This window comes from Hirundo rustica, chromosome 3 (genome assembly GCF_015227805.2).
Source record: "Hirundo rustica isolate bHirRus1 chromosome 3, bHirRus1.pri.v3, whole genome shotgun sequence".
In the NCBI taxonomy this organism is placed as follows: Eukaryota; Metazoa; Chordata; class Aves; order Passeriformes; family Hirundinidae; genus Hirundo; species Hirundo rustica.
Genome location: NC_053452.1, coordinates 115,767,939 through 115,788,141, shown reverse-complemented (window position 1 = coordinate 115,788,141; position 20,203 = coordinate 115,767,939). Strand labels below are relative to the sequence as shown.

Sequence of the window (20,203 nt, the reverse complement as noted above, 5' to 3'; positions counted from 1 at the left end):
GAACCCATTCCCCCTTCTCCTGCCCTTCCAGGCTTGTCCCAAGTCCCTCTCCAGCTTTCCTGGAGCTCCTTTAGGCTCTGGAAGGGGCTCCAAGGGTTCCCTGGAGTTTTCCCTTCCCCGGCTCTGCCACAGGAGCGCTTCACCCCTCCACCCCACGCGACAAAGCCTCCCCGCCCCCGTTCCCTGTTTCGTGGGAACATCCGGGCCCGACCCACAGAACCCTCCAGGATCCGCCGGAATTCGGTGATCCCTCGCCGGGAATTCTCCCCTTTTCCGGCGCAGCGCCCCGGCTCTTGGAGCAGGCTCCCTCCCGCTCCCCTCCCCGTCCGTCCCCGCCCGTCCCCTGACCAGTTTATCCGCGATCTTGTCCATGATGTTGGCGTTGTAGAGCCGGCGCCGCTGGTCCTGCCACCAGCTCCGGATGTAGATGCAGGGCTTCTTCTCCAGGTAGGGCAGGTGGAAGTAATTCCTGCGGGAGAGAACGCACCCTGGGGGTGACAATCCTGGCCGGGAACAGCCGCCCGACCCACCCCTGTCACCGTGCCGTGGGGATTCGGGAGCTCAGGAAGTGGATCTGTGTGTGTCCTGGGGTGACTTTTATGATGCTTGTACCCCCGATCCTCTGCTCTGTTTGTGCTCTCTGTTGAGTTCTGCGCCTTCAAAACTGGTTCTAAGAGCAAGGAGAAGCGCGGAGTTTGTTTTGAGAGAACTGCCTGACTCCGGGTGGGATGTTTGGGAGGCTTGGAGAGACTGCAGCACGGAGATTTTTTTTTTTGCTTTTAGTTAGTTTCAGCTAGCTAGGGCAGAGAAGTTCCCTGGACTGTTTTTTCCCTTCTCCTCGGAATTGTTTAAACCTGCTCTGGACAGAAAACACTGGGGGCTGCACCGGGGCCTGGAGCTCGGCATTTTCCAGCAGCGCCGCAGGGACTGGGACTGATAAAAACTGAGAGAGAGCCAATCCTCTGCTCTGTTTGTGCTCTATGTGGAGTTCTGTGCCCTTAAAACTGGTTCTAAGAGCAAGGAGAAGCGCGGAGTTTGTTTTGAGAGAACCGCCTGACTCCACACTCCTCTCGGGGCTGGGTGCTGAGGCTTGGAGACACTGCAGGACAGAGATCTCTTTGCTTTTAGTTAGTTTTACACAGCTAGGGCAGAGAAGTTCCCTGGACTGTTTTATTTCCTTTTTCTTGGGACTGTTTAAACCTGCTCTGGACTGAAACCCCAGGGGAGCACTGGGGGCTGCACCGGGGCCTGGAGCTCGGCATTTTCCAGCAGCGCCGGAGGGACTGGGACTGAGGAGAGACTGAGAGAGCCGAGCTCCACCCACGGCAAGGACTTTCTCAATTTGCCATCTCACTCCAGAACGAGAGGTTTTATTGTTTCATGTTATTCATTCTTTATACTGGTATGCACTTTGTTAAAGAAATAGTTTTTTCCACTTCTCTTCAAAGAAATTTTTTTACCGGACTGGCTGGAGGGAGGGGCCACTTGGGTTTGCTTCCCGGGGGGATCCCATTCAGGGGTTTTCTCCCAAATTTGTCCCTAAAGCAGGAGAGTAGGGAATTCTCAAAGCCTGACGGAAGGTGTTGGAGTCCAGGGCATTCCTTTGGAAGGTCAGAGACCTGGGCAGGGGGGTCTGAGACCCTGGCACAGAGCCCAGGGAGACACTGGCTTTGATCCCAGTCCATGGGAAAGGCTTCCTGCACTGAGAGATGAATTACAGGCCACAGGAGTGTGAAAGATAGCAGTTTAGCTTATCACAGGGTGAAAATTTGTTGTTTTGGGTTCTTCAGTGTGAAAGTGGATGGGAGCAAGATGGAGGATTTTGGGCGTTGTCTCCTGCTTCTTCTTTCTTCTTCCTTCACTCCATTTTCTGCAGTGACGGTGGCACAAAGTAATTTAAGGAGGTTGGGTCAGAGCAGAGGTTACCTGTTTAGTACAGGTAGTAGGTGTTGGCAAATAACTATAAATAAAGAACAGGTAACAATTAGTATAAGAGGCAGCGACCTCCCGGTGCAGGGGCACTCGTCAGATGCCCGAGCAGCTGCATGTCGTGGGCTTTCCCCGGCATTCAGGTGGTTTTAGAGTCTTTTTGCCCTCTGAAAAGCTCTGAGCCAAATGGAAGAAAGAGATGGAGTCTTCAGGTTCTGATTTTTCAAGGTTGCGCGCTTTGTTTATTGTTTCTTATCTTACAATTCTCTCAGTGCCCAGCTAAGGTCTGTGCAGTGCTCGGGCATCTGGTGACTCCTCCCGCACTGGGCTGTCGTTATCTTTTATACTAATTGTTACACGTTCTTTATTTATCATTATTTGCCAATACCTATCACTTATACTAAAAAGCTCATCCCTACTCTGACCCAATCTCCTTAAACTACTTTGTGCCACCGTCACTGCAGGAAATGGAGTGAGGGGAGAAGAAGGAAAAAGCAGGAGACAACGCCCCAAATCCTCCATCTTGCCCCCATCCACTTCCATACTAAAGAACCCAAACCTACTGTTTTCTCACCCTGTGATGAGCTAAACTCCAATCTTTCACACTCCTGTGGCTTGCAATCCTTCCCGCAGTGCAGGAAGCCTTTCCCATGGACTGGGATCAAAGCCACTGTCCCTCTGGGCTCTGTGCCAGGGTCCCAGACCCCTCTGTCCAGGTCCCAGACCCTCCAGAGCAGCCAAAGGAATTCCCTGGACTCCAGCAGCTGCACAGACCTTAGCTGGGCGCAGAAAGAATTGTAAGGTAAGAAATAATAAACAAAGCGCGAAACCTTGAGGAATCGGAATTTGAAAAACCCCTTTTCATTCTTGCGTCCGGCTCGGGGCTTTTCAGAAGGCAAAGGACTCCAAAAACCGCCTGAATCTCGTGGGGTAAAACCAGAGGAAACGCTCACAGGCTTGTGCGTCCGCGTGCAAAACCTGAGATAAAACGTGCTGACTTTGGGAGGCCGTGGGATGGGACGGACATCGGCAAATAATTGGGAATCGGAAAACCGGAGCTGGGAAATGGAACGGGAATCAAGTTTCAAGCGACGGCCTTGCAAACAGACCAGGCATTTCCGGGAAACGGAGCTGTGAAGGATGCGCTGTAGCAGGATCCAAGCGGGGTTATTTTAATAAATCGTTGGCCCAGAAGCATTTAGCAGCGTTGTGTGGCAAAAGCTGACGGGCCAAGAGATGTTTGTAATGTTATTGTAATTAGGGAATAATCTTCTGGTTGTTGAGAGGAATGATGAGGTTTGTCTTTACAAACGATTTCTGGGTCTGCTGGTAGATAAAACCAGCGCTGAGAGATGAGAGAAACAATAGAAATTATTCTGACGAGATTTGTCTTTACAAACAATTTCTGGGTCTGCTGGTAGATAAAACCAGCGCTGAGAGATGAGAGAAACAATAGAAATTATTCTATTGAATGATGAATGGAAAAGAAGAAATTTGCCTTTACAAACAAACCGTAGGTTTGTCTGTAAATGAAACTGAATATCGAAAGATGAAAGCAACAAGGGGGAAAAAACAAACATAAATCCCATAAAAATTAAAAATTAGGGGGGTTATACATGAAAAGGGGAATCATAGGAATTTCGGGAAGTCTGCGCCTCTCAAGTCCCTCAGCCAATGGGGAAAGAGAGAGGGAAATACAGCCAGGAAATTGGGATAAAAAGGAGGCTGAGACCTCCAAAAAACCGAGAGACCCCAGGGGAAATGCCCCATGGCCTCTCCCTTTATTGGAATAAAGTCACTATTTTTCTGTCTCCTTTTTGGACATCAACCTCTGGTGCTCGTGGATTAATTTTCCTAACATTGTTGATGGCGTGAGTTGCGACATTCGTGTCGTCTCACCCTTCACACGAGACTGAAAATGGAATAAAACCCTTTAAAACGCCTCCCCAGGAGCCCCTTTTCCGGGTGAGGAAAAGGGATTTTCCCACAAGGCGGCTCCAGCTGCATCCCGGAGGGCGGAGGCTCCGTTTCTCCCGAGGCCGTTCCCAAGGAGAGATCCAGGATGGATGGATGCAGTGCCCGGGAGCTGCCTCATATCCCTGGGAGCATCCAAGGGAGAGCTGGATTGGGCTTGGGGACATTGGAATGTGTCCTTAGGATCCCTTCCCACCCAAACCATCCCGGGATTCTGAAACCGTCCCGGCTGCTCCAAGCCCTCTGCCCGAGCCGTCCTTGGAATAGCGGCCGAAAATGAGGGTGATCCGCGATTTTTGGGAGTGCCGGCCGCGAGCCACCCGGAAAAGGGAATCCCGCCGCACCCGGAATCGCCGGGAGACAAATCCGGCTCCGGCTCGTCCCGCGAATTCCCACCGGGAGACGTCAGCGGAGCCCCGTGGATGAGAGGGAGGATCCCAGCTCCCAGAGGCTGGAGATTCTTGGAAAGAAAAGGGCGGGAGAGGGCCCCAGATATCGGGAGTTGTCATCTCCCCTTGGGATTCAGCTGGAAAAAGAGCTGAGGAACAGGGGAGGGAATTCCAGAGGGACTTAATGGTGCTGGATATTCATGGAGGCAAGGGAAGGAATTCCAGGGAGATTTATCTGTGCTGGATATTCATGGAGACAAGGGAGGGAATTCCAGGGAGATTTATCTGTGCTGGAATATCATGGAAACAAGGGAAGGAATTCCAGGGAGATTTATCTGTGCTGGATATTCAGGGAAACATGGGAAGAAATTTCAGGGAGATTTATCTGTGCTGGAATATCATGGAAACAAGGGAAGGAATTCCAAGAAGACTTAATTGTGCCAGATAATCATGGAAACAAGGGAGGGAATTCCAGGGAGATTTATCTGTGCTGGATATTCATGGAAACACGGGAAGGAATTCCAGGGAGACTTAATTGTGCTGGATATTCATGGAAACAAGGGAAGGAATTCCAGGGAGACTTAATTGTGCTGGATAATCACGGGAACAAGGGAAGGAATTCCAGGGAGATTTATCTGTGCTGGAATATCATGGAAACAAGGGAAGAAATTCCAGGAAGACTTAATGGTGCTGGATATTCATGGAGACAAGGGAGGGAATTCCAGGGAGATTTATCTGTGCTGGAATATCATGGAAACAAGTGAAGAAATTCCAGGGAGACTTAATTGTGCTGGATATTCATGGAAACAAGGGAAGGAATTCCAAGAAGACTTAATTGTGCCAGATAATCATGGAAACAAGGGAAGGAATTCCAGGGAGATTTATCTGTGCTGGATATTCATGGAAACACGGGAAGGAATTCCAGGGAGACTTAATTGTGCTGGATAATCATGGAAGCAGGGGAAGGAATTCCAGGGAGACTTAATGGTGCTGGATATTCATGGAAACAAGGGAAGGAATTCCAGGGAGATTTATATGTGCTGGATATTCATGGAGACAAGGGAAGAAATTCCAGGGAGACTTAATTGTGCTGGATAATCACGGGAACAAGGGAAGGAATCCCAGGAAGATTTAATGGAGCTGGATAGTCATGGGAACAAGGGAAGAAATTCCAGGGAGACTTAATGGTGCTGGATATTCATGGAAACGAGGGAAGGAATTCCAGGGAGACTTAATGGTGCTGGATATTCATGGAGACAAGGGAGGGAATTCCAGGGAGACCTAACTGTTCTGGATATTCATGGAGACAAGGGAAGGAATTCCAGGGAGATTTATCTGTGCTGGATAATCATGGAGACAAGGGAAGGAATTCCAGGGAGATTTATCTGTGCTGGATAATCATGGAGACAAGGGAAGGAATTCCAGGGAGACACTCCTCTTCACTGGATATTCTTTTCCCAACTGATTTAATCAGGCAGTGAATTAAATTAACACAAATCTACTGCTAAAACGTAATTAAAATCCACTTTAAGTGAATCTTAAATACAGTTATTTTTCTCATCCCAGCCCTTGGAATGCAAACCCAGACCTCCCGGGGCACATCCCACCAGGAAGAGGATTTCAGACCTTTTATCCCAGTCTCCTGCCGGATGCATGTGCGGGTTTTTCCAGCGGTTTTTCCATCCGGGATCTCAAAGCTGCTGAGGCCACCATGGACCCGTGTCCTCAAGTGCCACACAAGGGGGACAAACTGACCAGTGGCCAGGTGGACAGACTGACCAGTGACCAGGTGGACACACTGACCACACAAATCCAGGTGGACACACTGACCAGTGCCCAGGTGGACACACTGACCTGTCCATGACCAGATGGACAAACTGACCAGTGTCCAGGTGGACACAGTGACCGGTTTGTGACCAGGTGGACACACTGACCTGTCCATGCCTATGGGGACACACTGACCAGTCTGTGACCAGATGGACACACTGACCAGTGACCAGGTGGACACACTGACCTGTCCATGCCCAGGTGGACACATTGACCACTCTGTGACCAGGTGGACACACTGACCAGTTTGTACCCAGGTAGACACACTGACCAGGCCATGGCCAGGTGGACACACTGACCTGTGCCCAGGTGGACACAGTGACCTGTCCATGTCCAAGTGGACACAGTGACCTGGCCATGCCCAGATGGACAAACTGACCCAGTGTCCAGGTGCACACAGTGACCAGTCTGTGACCAGGTGAACACACTGACCAGTGCCCAGATGGACACACTGACCAGTCTGAGACCAGGTGGACACACTGACCACACAAATCCAGGTGGACACACTGACCAGTTTGTGCCCAGGTGGACACAGTGACCACACAAATCCAGGTGAACGCAGTGACCAGTTTGTGACCAGATGAACACACTGACCAGTGTCCAGGTGGACACACTGACCACTCTGTGCCCAGGTGGACATACTGACCTGTCCCTGACCAGGTGGACAAACTGACCACACAAATCCAGGAGGACACACTGACCACTCTGTGCCCAGGTGGACACACTGACCACTCTGTGCCCAGGTGGACACACTGACTTGTGCATATCCAGGTGGACACATTGGCCACTCCGTGCCCAGGTGGCCACAGTGACCACACAAATCCAGGTGGCACACTGACCAGTGCCCAGGTGGACACACTGACCTGTCCCTGACCAGGTGGACACAGTGACCAGTGTCCAGGTGGACACACTGACCTGTCCCCGACCAGGTGGACAAACTGACCACACAAATCCAGGTGGACACAGTGACCACACAAATCCAGGTGGACACACTGACCACACAAATCCAGGTGGACACACTGACCTGTCCGTAACCAGGGGCTTCATGGGCTGGGATGAAGAAACGGAAACCATCTCTCCATCCTCACCGCCTTCATCCTCACTGGAGTTCTGGAGCAGCTCCGACTCCTCCTCGTCCCCGTCCCCTCCCTCCTTCTTCCTCCGCAGGAGGGGTTTGCTGCAGCCATCCACCTGGTTGCCGTAGTTACCTCGAGGGGGGGAAAAAATAAAATAAAATAAATAAAATGGAATTGTAATTCCCAGCTCCGGGATTGAATTCGGGTTGGCAGAAGCTTTCTCTGCTGGAATCACAGAGAAACGTTGGAGTTTGGCTTCCTGGGACCACGTCCAGGAGCCGGAAATTAGGGAGAGGTGTCTGTGCCCTGCTCCTGTCCCCTCCTCAATCCCCTGGGAATACATTCCGTCCTGGAGCCGGCGTCTCCGGAGCACGAAGCCGGGATGGGAGAGGGGATCAGCCCCGCTGGCCACAAAATACGGGATGCGGGACCCCACATCCCCTCACGCCCACGGAGCGGCCGATCCCTGTTGGAGTCCAGGGAATTCCTTTGGCTGCCCTGGAGGGTCAGGGACCTGGACAGAGGGGTCTGGGACCCCGGCACAGAGCCCAGAGGGACACTGGCTTTGATCCCAGTCCATGGGAAAGGCTTCCTGCACTGCGGGAAGGATTGCAGCCACAAGAGTGTGAAAGATTGGAGTTTAGCTCATCACAGGGTGAGAAAACAGTAAATTTGGGTTCTTTAGTATGGAAGTGAATGGGAGCAAGATGGAGGATTTGGGGCGCTGTCTCCTGCTTCTTCTTTCTTCTCCCCTCACTCCATTTCCTGCAGTGACGGCGGCACAAAGTGGTTTAAGGAGATTGGGTCAAAGTAGGGATGAGCTTTTTAGTATAAGTGATAGGTATTGGCAAATAATGATAAATAAAGAACACGTAGCAATTAGTATAAAAGATAACGACAGCCCAGCTTGGGAGGAGTCGGGGAGTCGCCAGATGCCCCAGCAGCTGCAAACATCTTTTGTGGGGCGCTGAGAAAACTGTAAGATAAGAAACAATAAACGAAGCGCGCAACCTTGGAAAAATCAGAACCTGAGGACTCCGCCTCTTTCATCCGTTTGGCGCAGAGCTGTGCAGAGGGCGAAAAGACTCTAAAACCAGCTGAATGTCGGGGAAAGCCCACGACAGTTCCCTGCTCCCCGATCCTGCCCCGGCAGGGGTTGGAATGGAAAATCGGGAACAAACCCCGCTGCCAAGCTTTGGGTTCGGATTTTTCGAAACCGCCACGCTCCAACCCCCCCCAAAAAAAACAAAACCAAACCCAACCAACCTATGGTGACCTCGAAGTTGATGGGTTTGTCCCCAATCTTCCTGTCGATCATGGTGGCCTCCAGGAAGGCTCCGAAGAGGAAGAATTCCTCCATCTTCCCGCTGCAGTTCTGCGGGAGAAAGAGATCCCAGGGGATGAGGGTCGGGGGCCGGAGGGAGAGGCGGGTCCATCCCTCGGGATGCTGATTCCAAAGGGACCCGGAGGGATTTGTCTCCCTTCTCCGGGCCCGTTGTAGAGAGTTTGTCTTGAATTAAAGATTTCTTCTCGATATCTTTTAATTAAAGGTAATCGTTGGAACGCTGGGCACTGAGAACTTCAGATTTTTTTTTGTGCTGACAGGGGGCTGACCCTCGAGAGAAAAATGCAGCATTTGAGCTGAGGCCGGGAAAAAGGATCCCGAAATTGAGTGACGGCGCAGGGATTGTGGGTGTGGGAGTTGGGATGGAAGCGTGTGTGACGTCACAGGGTGCAAAACTCAGAGTTTAAGGGTTTAGAATATAATAACATATATAAAACAAGATGGAGGATTTAGGGCTAAGTTCCTCTTTTTCACCTTTTTCTCCATGGGTTTGGGTGGGATTTTGTAATTGGGTAGAAAAAAAAATCCGCATTTCGGGCCAGGGGTTGTTGGTTTTTGGGTTAAAAGTAAAAATAATTTAGGTGTCATTCCGTAATTGGACATTTTGTGCTTAAAAAGCCTTGGAGAGAGAGAGATGGGAGGTCTCCATTTTTAGTTTGTTATCCTGAAGTTCCGTAGAATTCACGGTTTGCGAGACCAGAATAAAGATAAAAAAATAATTTAAAAAATTTTAAAAAAGAAAAAAAACCCCAAAAATTTTAAAAATTAAAAAATAAATAAAAAAATTAAAAGTCCGAGCACGAAAACTGCGCCTCTGGAGTATTTAATCCCGGCTCTAACAGGATAAAAAGAAGATAATAAACCCATAAATAACCTTGAACTGTGCTGGGATCAATCACCCCTTGCCCTCAGGGACATTCAGGAACGCAAGCCCGAGTTCCCCCGACACCGAATTGATCAAACCGCACAAATCCGGGTGCCTGGATGCTCCCACGGAATTGGAATGGGTCTGTTTCCAGGAGTTTCCTTTTCCCCCTGGCCGGGAAATAAACGAGATCCTTGGTTTCTGATTGAAACCCAGGATGAGAGTGGGACAGCTGGAATTCTGGGAGTGAGTCGCTGTCCGTGCGCGTTTCCCAGGTGGAGAAACGTCCCTAAGTTCAGGAGATGATAGAAATCCTGGAATGGTTTTGGTGGGAAGGGACTTTAAATATCATCTGGTTTCACGGGCGGGGACAACGTTCCTCTATCCCAGGGCGCTCCAAGCCCTGCCCAGACACTTCCAGGGATTGGGTCAGCTGCAGCTTCTCTGGGAAAATGACAAACAATATCTCCGGCATTCCCGGCACTCCTAAGGGAACCGAGCTCTGGAACGATCCCGGAATCCTGCGAGACCGACTTCTGTCGCTCCGCGGGACGCCCGGGACTGTCACCCTGGTTTTTCTGAGTTTTTTTAAAGCCTTTTGATTGTTCATAAAATGGAGTCAGACTTTTCAGCTACTGTACAATATTAGGAGCAGTTTTCACTTTTTCTCACACACTTAACATAAACAAATCTTTTGTTTTTCATTCCCTGTCCTTTGTTTGCATATTTCTAACCTGAAAACAATTGTAACTGACAGTTGGTCTGGCCATTCGGCTGGGAGGTGATAACTCCAGAAGCCAATCCACATCCAGACCCACAAATGTATAAAAAGTAAGAAATAAACAGGCAGAGAGTTCGCTCGGCCTTGGCTCAGCCTTGAGGCTCTCCTTGAGGCTCTCTGAGAAGAGCCCTCTGCCCTGCGAAATTTCTCGTCTCCGTGTGGTTGTTTTGCGTGTCCCAATCACGCGGGACGACGCTTTGAAACGCTCGGTTTTACGAGGCCGAAGGCAACGGTCCAATGTTACCCTGGTTTTTCTGAGTTTTTCTGAGCCTTTTGATTTCCTTAAATGGAGTCAGACCTTTTTAGTTATTGTACAATATTAAGAGCAGTTTTCTACTTCTCTCGCAGATGTAACATAAACAAATCCTTTGTTTTTCATTCTCTGTCCTTTGTTTGCATATTTCTAACCTGAAAACAATTGTTACTGACAATCGGTCTGGCCACTGAGGCTGAGGGGTGGAAACCCCAAAAAGCCAATCTTCTGCTGGACCCACAAATGTTTAAAAAGTAAAAAAAATAAACAAAGGGGTCTCTTCTTCTCTCAGCTGTGAGCTGGGATCGGAAGGACCTCTGTGAAAATCTCTCGTCTTGTGTGCGACTGCTTTGTGTGTGTGTGTGTCTCGGTGACGGCCCAACATTCCCCAGATCCCGAGAACCGGAATGCCGCGGGGGGCGACGGGGACTTACGTCAGCCACGGCCGTGGCCTGCTCCACCTGCACCTCGGTGGAGCTGTTGATCTCGGGGTTGGTGGTGTCCAGGATCTCCACGGCCAGGCCCAGCAGGAGCCGGGCGCGGAAGGAGACGCCCTCGCCCAGGCCCTCGTTGAGCTCCTGGTGCTCGTCCATGAGGGTGTAGTTCCGGGTGGAGCCGTACATGTTCACCCAGGCGGGGCCGAAGGTGGGCAGGAAACCTGGGGGGGGATGGAATGGGCAGGTGGGAAAGGGAAAGGGGAAAAGGGAAATGGAAATGGAAATGGGGAAAGGGAATGGGGAAAGGGAAAAGGGAACGGGGAAAAGGAAAAGGAAAAGGAAAAGGAAAAGGAAAAGGAAAAGGAAAAGGAAAAGGAAAAGGAAAAGGAAAAGGAAAAGGAAAAGGAAAAGGAAAATGGGAAATGGGAAATTGGGAAATGGGAAATGGGAAATGGAAAGGAGAAACAGGAAAAGGGAAAAGGGAAAGGGAAAGGGGAAAGGGAAAGGGGAAATGGAAAAGGGAAAAGGGAAAAAAAAGGGAAAAGGGAAAAAAAAGGGAAAAGGGAAAATGGAATAGGGAATAGGGAAAGGGAAAAAGAAAAAGGAAAGGAAAAGGGAAAAGGGAAAAGGGGAAAGGGGAAAGGGGAAAGGGGAAAGGGAAAAGGGAAAGGGGAAAAGAGAAGGGAGAAGGGAAAAGGAAAAGGGAAAAGGGAAAAGGGAAAAAGGGAAAAAGGGGAAAAGGGGAAAGGGGGAAAAGGGAAAAAGGGGAAAAGGGGAAAAGGGGAAAAGGGGAAAAGGGAAAAGGGAAAAGGGAAAAGGGAAAAGGGAAAAGGGGAAAGGGAAAGGGAAAGGGAAAGGGAAAAGGGAAAAGGGAAAGGGGAAATGGGAAACAGAAGGGGAAAGGGAAAAGGGGAAAAGGGAAAAGGAAAAGGGAAAAAGGAAAGGTTGAAAGGGAAAATCTTGGCGCTCGCAGTTGGCATTGCTTTTCCCGGTGTACGTGTGGTGACACAGCCTGGGATATGTTCCTGTGTGCCCATGGAAGTGCCGCCATCCACAGAGGCAGTTTTCAGGGAATCCCAGGATCATCGGGGTTGGAAAAGAGCTCCCAGACCACCCGGAACAGATGGACACGAGGCCATCTGCAGACAGTTGCTAAGAACCTGGCCTCTGGAATCCAACTGCAAGTTTGCACTCAGAAATAGCAGAGCCTGGCTGCAGCTCTCTTGGCAGTGGACATCCCAAACTTGACAGTAACAGAGGACAGACAGAGGACATTCAACATGCGACCAGAGCAGGGTGCCTGGATTGCTTTTCCCTTGGGATGTGGACACACAAATCCTGCTCCACAGCCTCAAAACAAGCCCTGGAGTTTGGATATCGAGACCTCCAGCCTGCCAGGACCTCAGGCATCGCCTGCCCCAGTCTGACAAGTCACAAGTGCTGGAGCAGACACCCCTGGCATTTGTCCAGCCTCAGGGGAAGCCTCAGCACCTGCCAGGCAGGGCTGGCACACATCACCTACAGAGCATGGATTTGGTCCCTCCCTTCCCAGTTTAGCTTAGCCTGTCTCCAGAGGGATCTTTCCAACACCCAAAGAATTCCCTGCTCCTGCAGGAGTGTTACAGGCACCGAACCCCAGGATCACTGAGGTTGGAAAAGGCCTCCCAGGCCATCGAGTCCAACCTGTGCCTGATCCCCACCTTGTCAGCAGCCCAGAGCACTGAGTGCCACCTCCAGGAATTCCTTGGACACCTCCTGGGATGGGGACTCCAAACCTCCTTGGGCAGTTCCAAGGCCTGAGCCCCCTTTCCACTCCCAAGGCCTGATCACCCTTTCCACAGGGAAATTCCTGCTGCTGTCCAAGCTGAGCCTCCTCTGGCACAGCCAGGGTGAGCGGGAGGATTTCAGTCTTTTACCTCCATCTCCCGCCTTGTGCATTTGCGGGAGATTTTTCCAGCAGTTTTTCCATCCGATCCCAGCACTGCCAAGGCCCACGTCCCCGAGTGCCACATCCAAACGGCTTTTAAATCCCTCTAGGGATGGAAACTCCACCCCGTGCCAGGGATGGAACAGCCATTTCCAGGAAGGAATTTTCCCAGGATCCAACCCGACGATGCCCTGGCACAGCTTGAGGCCGTTCCCTCTCATCCTGTCCCTGTTTCCTGGGAACAGAGCCCCGCTTCCCGGAGCTGCCCTTTCCTTTCAGGAAGTTGTGCAGAGCCCAAAGGTCCCTGTTGGAATCCAGGGCATTCCTTTGGTTGCCCTGGAGGGTCAGGACCTGGGCAGGGGGGTCTGGGACCCCAGCCCAGAGCCCAGAGCTCAGAGAGACACTGGATTTGATTTCAGTCCATGGGAGAGGCTTCTTGCACTGCAGGAAGCATTGCAGGCCACAGGAGTGTGAAATACAGTAGTTTAGAATATCACAGGGTGAAAAAACAGTGGGTTTGGGATTTTTGGCATTGAAGTGAATGGGGCAAGATGGAGGATTTGGGGCGTTGTCTCTTTCTTCTTCCTTCTTGTTCCCTCACTCCATTTCTGCAGTGACGTTGGCACAAAGTAGTTAGTGAGGATTGGGTCAGAGTAAAGATGACCTTTTTAGTAATAGTGATAGACATTGGTAATAAATAGTAAATAAAGAATATGTAGCAATTAGTATAAAAGATAAGGACAGCCCGGAGACAGGGGGAGTCACCAGATGTCCGAGCCGCGGCAAACATCTTTTGGACACTGAGAAAATTGTAAGATAAGAACTATAAACGAAGCATGTAACCTTGAAGACTCCGTCTTTTCCTGCGTTTGGCGCAGAGCTTTGCAGAGGGCCAGAACTCTAAAACCACCTGAATGCCGGGGAATTTAAGCTCCTGAAAAGGAGCCCCCGACAACTGCTGTCTCTGGGATGGGCAGAAACAACTGGCACCCCAGATGGGACAGAAACAAGTCCCCCCAGAGCCTCCCGTGTTTTTTTGGGGGGAGAAATTTTTAGGGAAGGCAGTGATGGGAGCTGGGCAGGTCTTCAGCAATTCCCCATTTTGAGGGTCAGGGAAGGAGAAACCCTCATTATTCCCTTTCCAGTCTGGTTCCCCATCTTTGCCCACGCGTGGGAATAGGGAGCCTGACAAATGCTCATCCCTCCGCGGAATTTTTGGAAGAGCCAAATTGTTCTGGGGTCTCTTTGCTATCCGGTACTGGCCGAAGGTTTGTGACGGAGCTTGGTTTTCGGGGTATTAGCCCAGGAATCTCTCACGTTTCAGGACATCAAGGAATTCCAGGGGTGGGAAGGAGCCTGGAAAACTTCGGGAACTCTGCCAGAGGAATGCCCCTGCCTCAACTTTACCTTTGTCGCCTTCGTTGGAGATCTTCCTCAGATCGATGAAATGGGTCCCGATGGCCACGTCGTTGACCTTGTCCGAGTCCCGGATCTGGATCTTGATCCGCTTGCACAGTGGGGGGAACATCTCCGTGAAGATGATTTGCTCGTTCCAGAGGGGCTCGTAGCTGCTCTTTTGTACGGATGTCTTTCCCTGGGAATCGAGAGGAGGCGGAACATCAGACAAGGGCCAGACCTCCTGAATTATCCCTTGCCGCCTGAGCTGCTCCCTTCCACCCATTCCGTCCTCTCCCGAGGAAGGAATCCTCAGCCGGAGAGGGCCCAAACCCATCCCGGAGAGCGAAAAGAATGTGACAGTGTGCCACTGAAACGGGGCGGAAAATAACTCTATAATTAATAATTATTATTAGAGTGTTACGTATTTTAATCCATGTCGAGTTGCGTGGGGAATCACTTTAGTAAAGGCACGCACGAAAATTAGACAGCTTGAATCTATTATTATTTCTTGAGGCCTTATGTTTGCCTGGCATTGCACAATCTGCTCCCTACGTATTTATTCTCTGTCTCCGTTAATTATTCGTACGGTGATTAACTCCACGCCCTTCTGGGCATGCTCAGTTCGTCGCGGTGGTTCCTAGAGGATGAAGGAAACTGAGTCTTCTCCAGCGAACTCTTTACCTTCATCTCTCTTTGGCTCTTTTGGCACTTTTTTAAAGGTAAGGAATCAGTTTCTGCTGGCTGAGGGTCTGCGTTCTCCTTTTTGTTTTATTTTTAACCTCATTATCTTGTTGTGTTTTAGTTGTTATTACCGAGGGGCTCTAGGTGCTTTTGCTGTCTTAAAATACATCAAGGCTGACACACAACGCTCGACATTTACTAAACGGCTTTAAAATCCGTTCCAAAGCACGACCTAAAAACACATTCCGAAATACGGCGCCTGCCCTTAAGCTTAGCGTAAAGCCCAGCTCCATTTCCCAAACCTCTGTCTCGCCACGTGTCACCCCGGTTTTTCTGAGTTTTTTTTAAAGCCTTTTGATTGTTCATAAAATGGAGTCAGACCTTTTAGCTTCTGTACAATATTAGGAGCAGTTTCTACCTTTTTCTCACACACGTAACATAAACAAATCCTTTGTTTTTTCATTCCCTGTCCTTTGTTTGCACATTTCTAACCTGAAAACAATTGTAACTGACAGTTGGTCTGGCCATTCGGCTGGGAGGTGATAACTCCAGAAGCCAATCCACAGCCAGACCCACAAATGTATAAAAAGTAAGAAATAAACAGGCAGAGGGGCTCTCAGCCTTGGCTCTCTCGGAGGAACAGCTCCGCCCTGCGAAAATTTCTCGTCTCTCGTGTGATTGCTTTGCGTATCCCGATCGCAGCCACGCCCACCGGGACCATCCACGGCCACCTCCTGGCCCTGCCGGCGTCACCTCCTCGCTCACCTTCTGCCCCGCGAAGGCCACCTGCACGTAGGGGTCCACCAGGTCCTTGTTCTCCCCGATGAGGGCCTTCTTGACGTTGGCCATGATGCTGGCGTTCATCCGCGGCAGCCCCTCGGCGCGGTAGATCTTGACGTAGAACCGAGCCCACTGCCGCTCCGGGGGGACCCCGTCCGGGAGCAGGAGGTTCCTGGAATGTCAGGGGGGGGACGGGAGTTGGGAAGGGGCGGTCAGGCTGAAGAAGGTTGGAGGGAGATGACCTTGGAGCGCGGAACCGTTTTGTCGAGGTTTTAAGAGAGCGAAATGTCTTAAAACGTGATTTTATCGCCTCAAGGAGCGAGAACGTCCTCGCTGCATGCACCAGCAGTAGTCAGTGGTCCCAAGACCACAGGTCACGAGAGGTTTTAAAGGTTTATCAGCCAAAAATCTACAGCCGCAGGTTGCTTTTGTCTCTCTCGGAGCCGCTGGCTCCGTTTTGCCCCAGGCTAGCTGGAGAAAATTCCCAAATCCTAAAAACCCAGAGAGGGGCGAAGGGGCTTCTTCCCCTTATCACGAGAGAGAGACCCCTCGTCTAAGGCGAAGGAAAGGAGTCGGACTCGACGAGAGGGCGAATCCAAGGTCTTTATTCCGGCCTTTATCCCATCCCGTTCGGACATCAGCCTCGGCAGCTCTGGCCAAGTCCTGGCCCAGCCTCGTGGTCCGGGTTTATATCCAGGGGAGGGGCTAAAGGAAGGGAATAAACCAATTCCCAATGAGGGACAAGGTGGGAGTGGAACAGGGTTGGAGGGACATTTAAAGAAACCAATGGGAACATAAATCACTCCATGTCCTCACCTGAACTCTCCAGAAACTGGGAGAAACATTGGAATGACAGGCAGGGACTGGGACGATTGACAGGGAAGAGGGGCGGGGACAAACCTCGGGACGTACCATTTCCTCAGGAGAACGGGGGAGCTCAGAACAAACCGCAGCAAACGACGTAAAATGGACATAAAGCCACAACGTATCGCCTTGGCTTTCACGCCAAGGGCCAATGAAAAACTGTATCACCTGTCCCGCCGTGGGGCGGGCTTTTATCCAATCAAATAATGGCGCACAGAACACTTGCTATGCCTTAAAAGTTATTACGTTTATAACTACTTCTGTATTTTAACTTTTAAAACTTAAACCTCTCCCCGTACCTGTCTCTGCTTAAACTACAAACCCGCGTTTTTGGTTACGGTCTCTAAATTTGGAAGCCATTTCCGAGGCCCCAGTCAAACCCGATGTTCTCTGCTGTATTTGAACTTAAACCTCCCCCGTACCCAGCTTAATGTGCCTCTGCTTAAACGACAAATCCGCGTTTTTACTTACGGTCTCTAAATTTGGAGGCCTTTTCTGAGGCCTCAGGTCGATCCCGGTGTTCTCTGCTGTATTTGAACTTAAAACTCTCCCAGCTTAACGTGTCTCTGCTTAAACTACAAACCCACATTTTTTATTATGGTCTCTAAATCTGGAGGCCTTTTCTGAAGCCTCAGTCAAACCCAATGTTCTCTGCTGTATTTGAACTTAAACCTCTCCTGGACCCAGCTTAATGTGTCTCTGCTTCAACTACAAACCCGCATTTTTTATTATGGTCTCTAAATTCGGAAGACTTTTCCAAGGCCTCGGGTTGGACCCTGTGTTCTCTGCTGTGTTTGAACTTAAACCTCTCCATGACCTAGCTTAAAGTGTGTCTGCTAAAACTACAAACTCGCATTTTTGGTTATGGACTCTAAATTTGGAGGCCTTTTCCAAGGCCTCAGGTCGAACCCGGTGCTCTCTGCTGTATTTGAACTTAAACCTCTCCACGACCTAGCTTAATCTGCCTCTGCTTAAACTACAAATCTGCATTTTTACTTATGGTCTCTAAATTTGGAGGCCTTTTCTGAGGTCTCAGGTTGATCCCTGTGTTCTCCGCGGTATTTGAACTTAAACCTCTCCCCTACCTAGCTTAATCTGCCTCTGCTTAAACTACAAACCCGCATTTTTTATTATGGTCTCTAAATTCGGAAGACTTTTCCAAGGCCTCGGGTTGGACCCTGTGTTCTCTGCTGTATTTGAACTTAAACCTCTCCATGACCTAGCTTAAAGTGTGTCTGCTAAAACTACAAACCAGCATTTTTGGTTATGGACTCTAAATTTGGAGGCCTTTTCCAAGGCCTCAGGTCGAACCCGGTGCTCTCTGCTGTATTTGAACTTAAACCTCTCCATGACCTAAATTAATGTGCCTCTGCTTAAACTACAAATCTGCATTTTTACTTATGGTCTCTAAATTTGGAGGCCTTTTCTGAGGTCTCAGGTTGATCCCTGTGTTCTCTGCGGTATTTGAACTTAAACCTCTCCCCTACCCAGCTTAATCTGCCTCTGCTTAAACTACAAACCCGCATTTTTTATTATGGTCTCTAAATTCGGAAGACTTTTCCAAGGCCTCGGGTTGGACCCTGTGTTCTCTGCTGTATTTGAACTTAAACCTCTCCATGACCTAGCTTAAAGTGTGTCTGCTAAAACTACAAACCCGCATTTTTGGTTATGGACTCTAAATTTGGAGGCCTTTTCTGAGGCCTCAGGTTGAACCAAGTGTTCTCCGCGGTATTTGAACTTAAACCTCTCCACGACCTAAATTAATGCAGGTTGAACCCAGTGTTCTCTGCGGTATTTGAATTTAAACCTCTCCTGGACCCAGCTTAATGCGTCTCTGCTTAAACTACAAACCCGCATTTTTACTTATGGTCTCTAAATTTGGAGGCCTTTTCTGAGGCCTCAGGTCGAACCCGGTGCTCTCTGCTGTATTTTGGGCCTGCGTGCGCCAGGCTTTGAGAATTTTCTGCCCCTGGATTTTCCACGAGAGATCTTTTCCAAACCTTTGTGATTCCATTAAAAAAAAAAAAAAAAACCAAAAAACAAACAAAAAAAAACCCCAGACAAAGAGAAGCTGCTCCATTTTCTAAGCACTGACTCCTTCCGCTTCCACTCCATTCCATGGAAAAGGAATGAACGGGATTTTGGGAGAGTTGTTTTTCCCTTATCAAGGAGAGCTCAGGGGATTATTTTGGGGACAAAATAAACTCCATCCGTTGTTTTTTCCGGATATGAGGGCTTTCCCCCTCTGCAGGAATAAATGAGCCCATGGGAATGCTGCGAACAAAACATTTCCAGGGGAATTCTAGGAATTGCTGGAGCTGTCCACGCCCGGCGGAAAGTGTCCCTGCCTGTGCCAGGAAGGTTGGAAAGAGGTGATCTTGAAGATCCCTTCCGAAACAAACCATTCCAGGATTTTAGGGATAACTGGGAGAACATCGCCACAACAGCACAAAATGAGGCTCAGAGTACTGGAGGTGGTTCCTCAAACCCCAGGAAATCAGGAGAGATGTGCTGGTGACTTCTGACTGTTCATGGCTGGACTCAGTCCCAGAGATCTTTCCCAACCTAAACCATCCCACGGTTCCCTGTGGGGAGAGCCGGAGGGTCAGGTTTGAAATGGAGACATTTCTTTAGCTGGGAAAGTTCTGGAGCTGGAGTCGAGCCTGATTTTTGTTCTGTGACCTTCGAGATGTTCTGGGCTGTCCAAGAGCCCTGTCCACACACACAGCCTGGGAAAACTTATCCAGGCTTCCCTGCTCTGCCTTGAGTTATGAGATCGTATCCCATCCCATCCCAACTCATCCCATCCCATCCCAACTCATCCCAATTCATCCCATCCCATTCCAACTCATCCCATCCCATCCTAACTCATCCCATCCCATCCCAACTCATCCCATCCCATCCTAACTCATCCCAATTCATCCCATCCCAACTCATCCCATCTCATCCCATCCCATCTTCCCACCCAGGGCCCATCAGGAGCACCAGGTAAAGGCTGGGGACACCAGGCTTGGTGACACCAGGCTGATCTTCCTCAAGAGCCCAACCTGAGATCAACCACCAGCAGATGGCCCGACCCCGCAGGAATGACATCTCCATGCTGGAGACCACCTGGAATCGCACCAGGACCTCTCAGAAAAGCACGGGATTGGTCCCTCTGCTTTCCTGGCTCAGCCACCAGCGCCGGGTTTGGATCATTCCTCAAGGATCCAAAGGAGAAAGCCATTCCCAGGGGAGCCAGGAGGAAGCGGATCCCAGCAGATCCCTACCCTTCGATGTCGTCCTCATCCGTCTCGTTGGCCTTGGCCATCTCATCCCATCCCATCCCAACTCATCCCATCCCATCCCATCCCATCCCAACGCATCCCAACTCATCCCATCCCATTCCAACTCATCCCAACTCATCCCATCCCAACTCTTCCCAATTCATCCCATCCAATTTTCCCACCCAGGGCCCATCAGGAGCACCGGGTAAAGGCTGGGGACACCAGGCTGGGTGACACCAGGCTGGGTGACACCAGGCTGATCTTCCTCAAGAGCCCAACCTGAGATCAACCACCAGCAGATGGCCCGACCCCGCAGGAATGACATCTCCATGCGGGAGACCACCCGGAATCTCACCAGGACCTCTCAGAAAAGCACGGGATCGGTCCCTCTGCTTTCCTGGCTCAGCCACC

At 50.2% G+C, this 20,203-nt stretch overlaps 1 protein-coding gene across 2 annotated transcripts in view; it reads right to left on the bottom strand.

Annotated features, from left to right (window-relative positions):
* Positions 1–20,203, bottom strand: part of OTOF (otoferlin) — a 141,614-nt gene that overhangs the window by 55,921 nt on the left and 65,490 nt on the right. For both annotated transcript variants that reach the window (XM_040058710.2, XM_040058712.2), the window contains 6 exons: positions 15,648–15,834; positions 14,211–14,397; positions 10,874–11,097; positions 8,462–8,570; positions 7,144–7,327; positions 349–469 (listed from right to left, as the gene is read on the bottom strand). In XM_040058710.2, the coding sequence (XP_039914644.1) occupies positions 349–469; positions 7,144–7,327; positions 8,462–8,570; positions 10,874–11,097; positions 14,211–14,397; positions 15,648–15,834 (1,012 nt within the window). The remainder of the gene's footprint in view (positions 1–348; positions 470–7,143; positions 7,328–8,461; positions 8,571–10,873; positions 11,098–14,210; positions 14,398–15,647; positions 15,835–20,203) is intronic.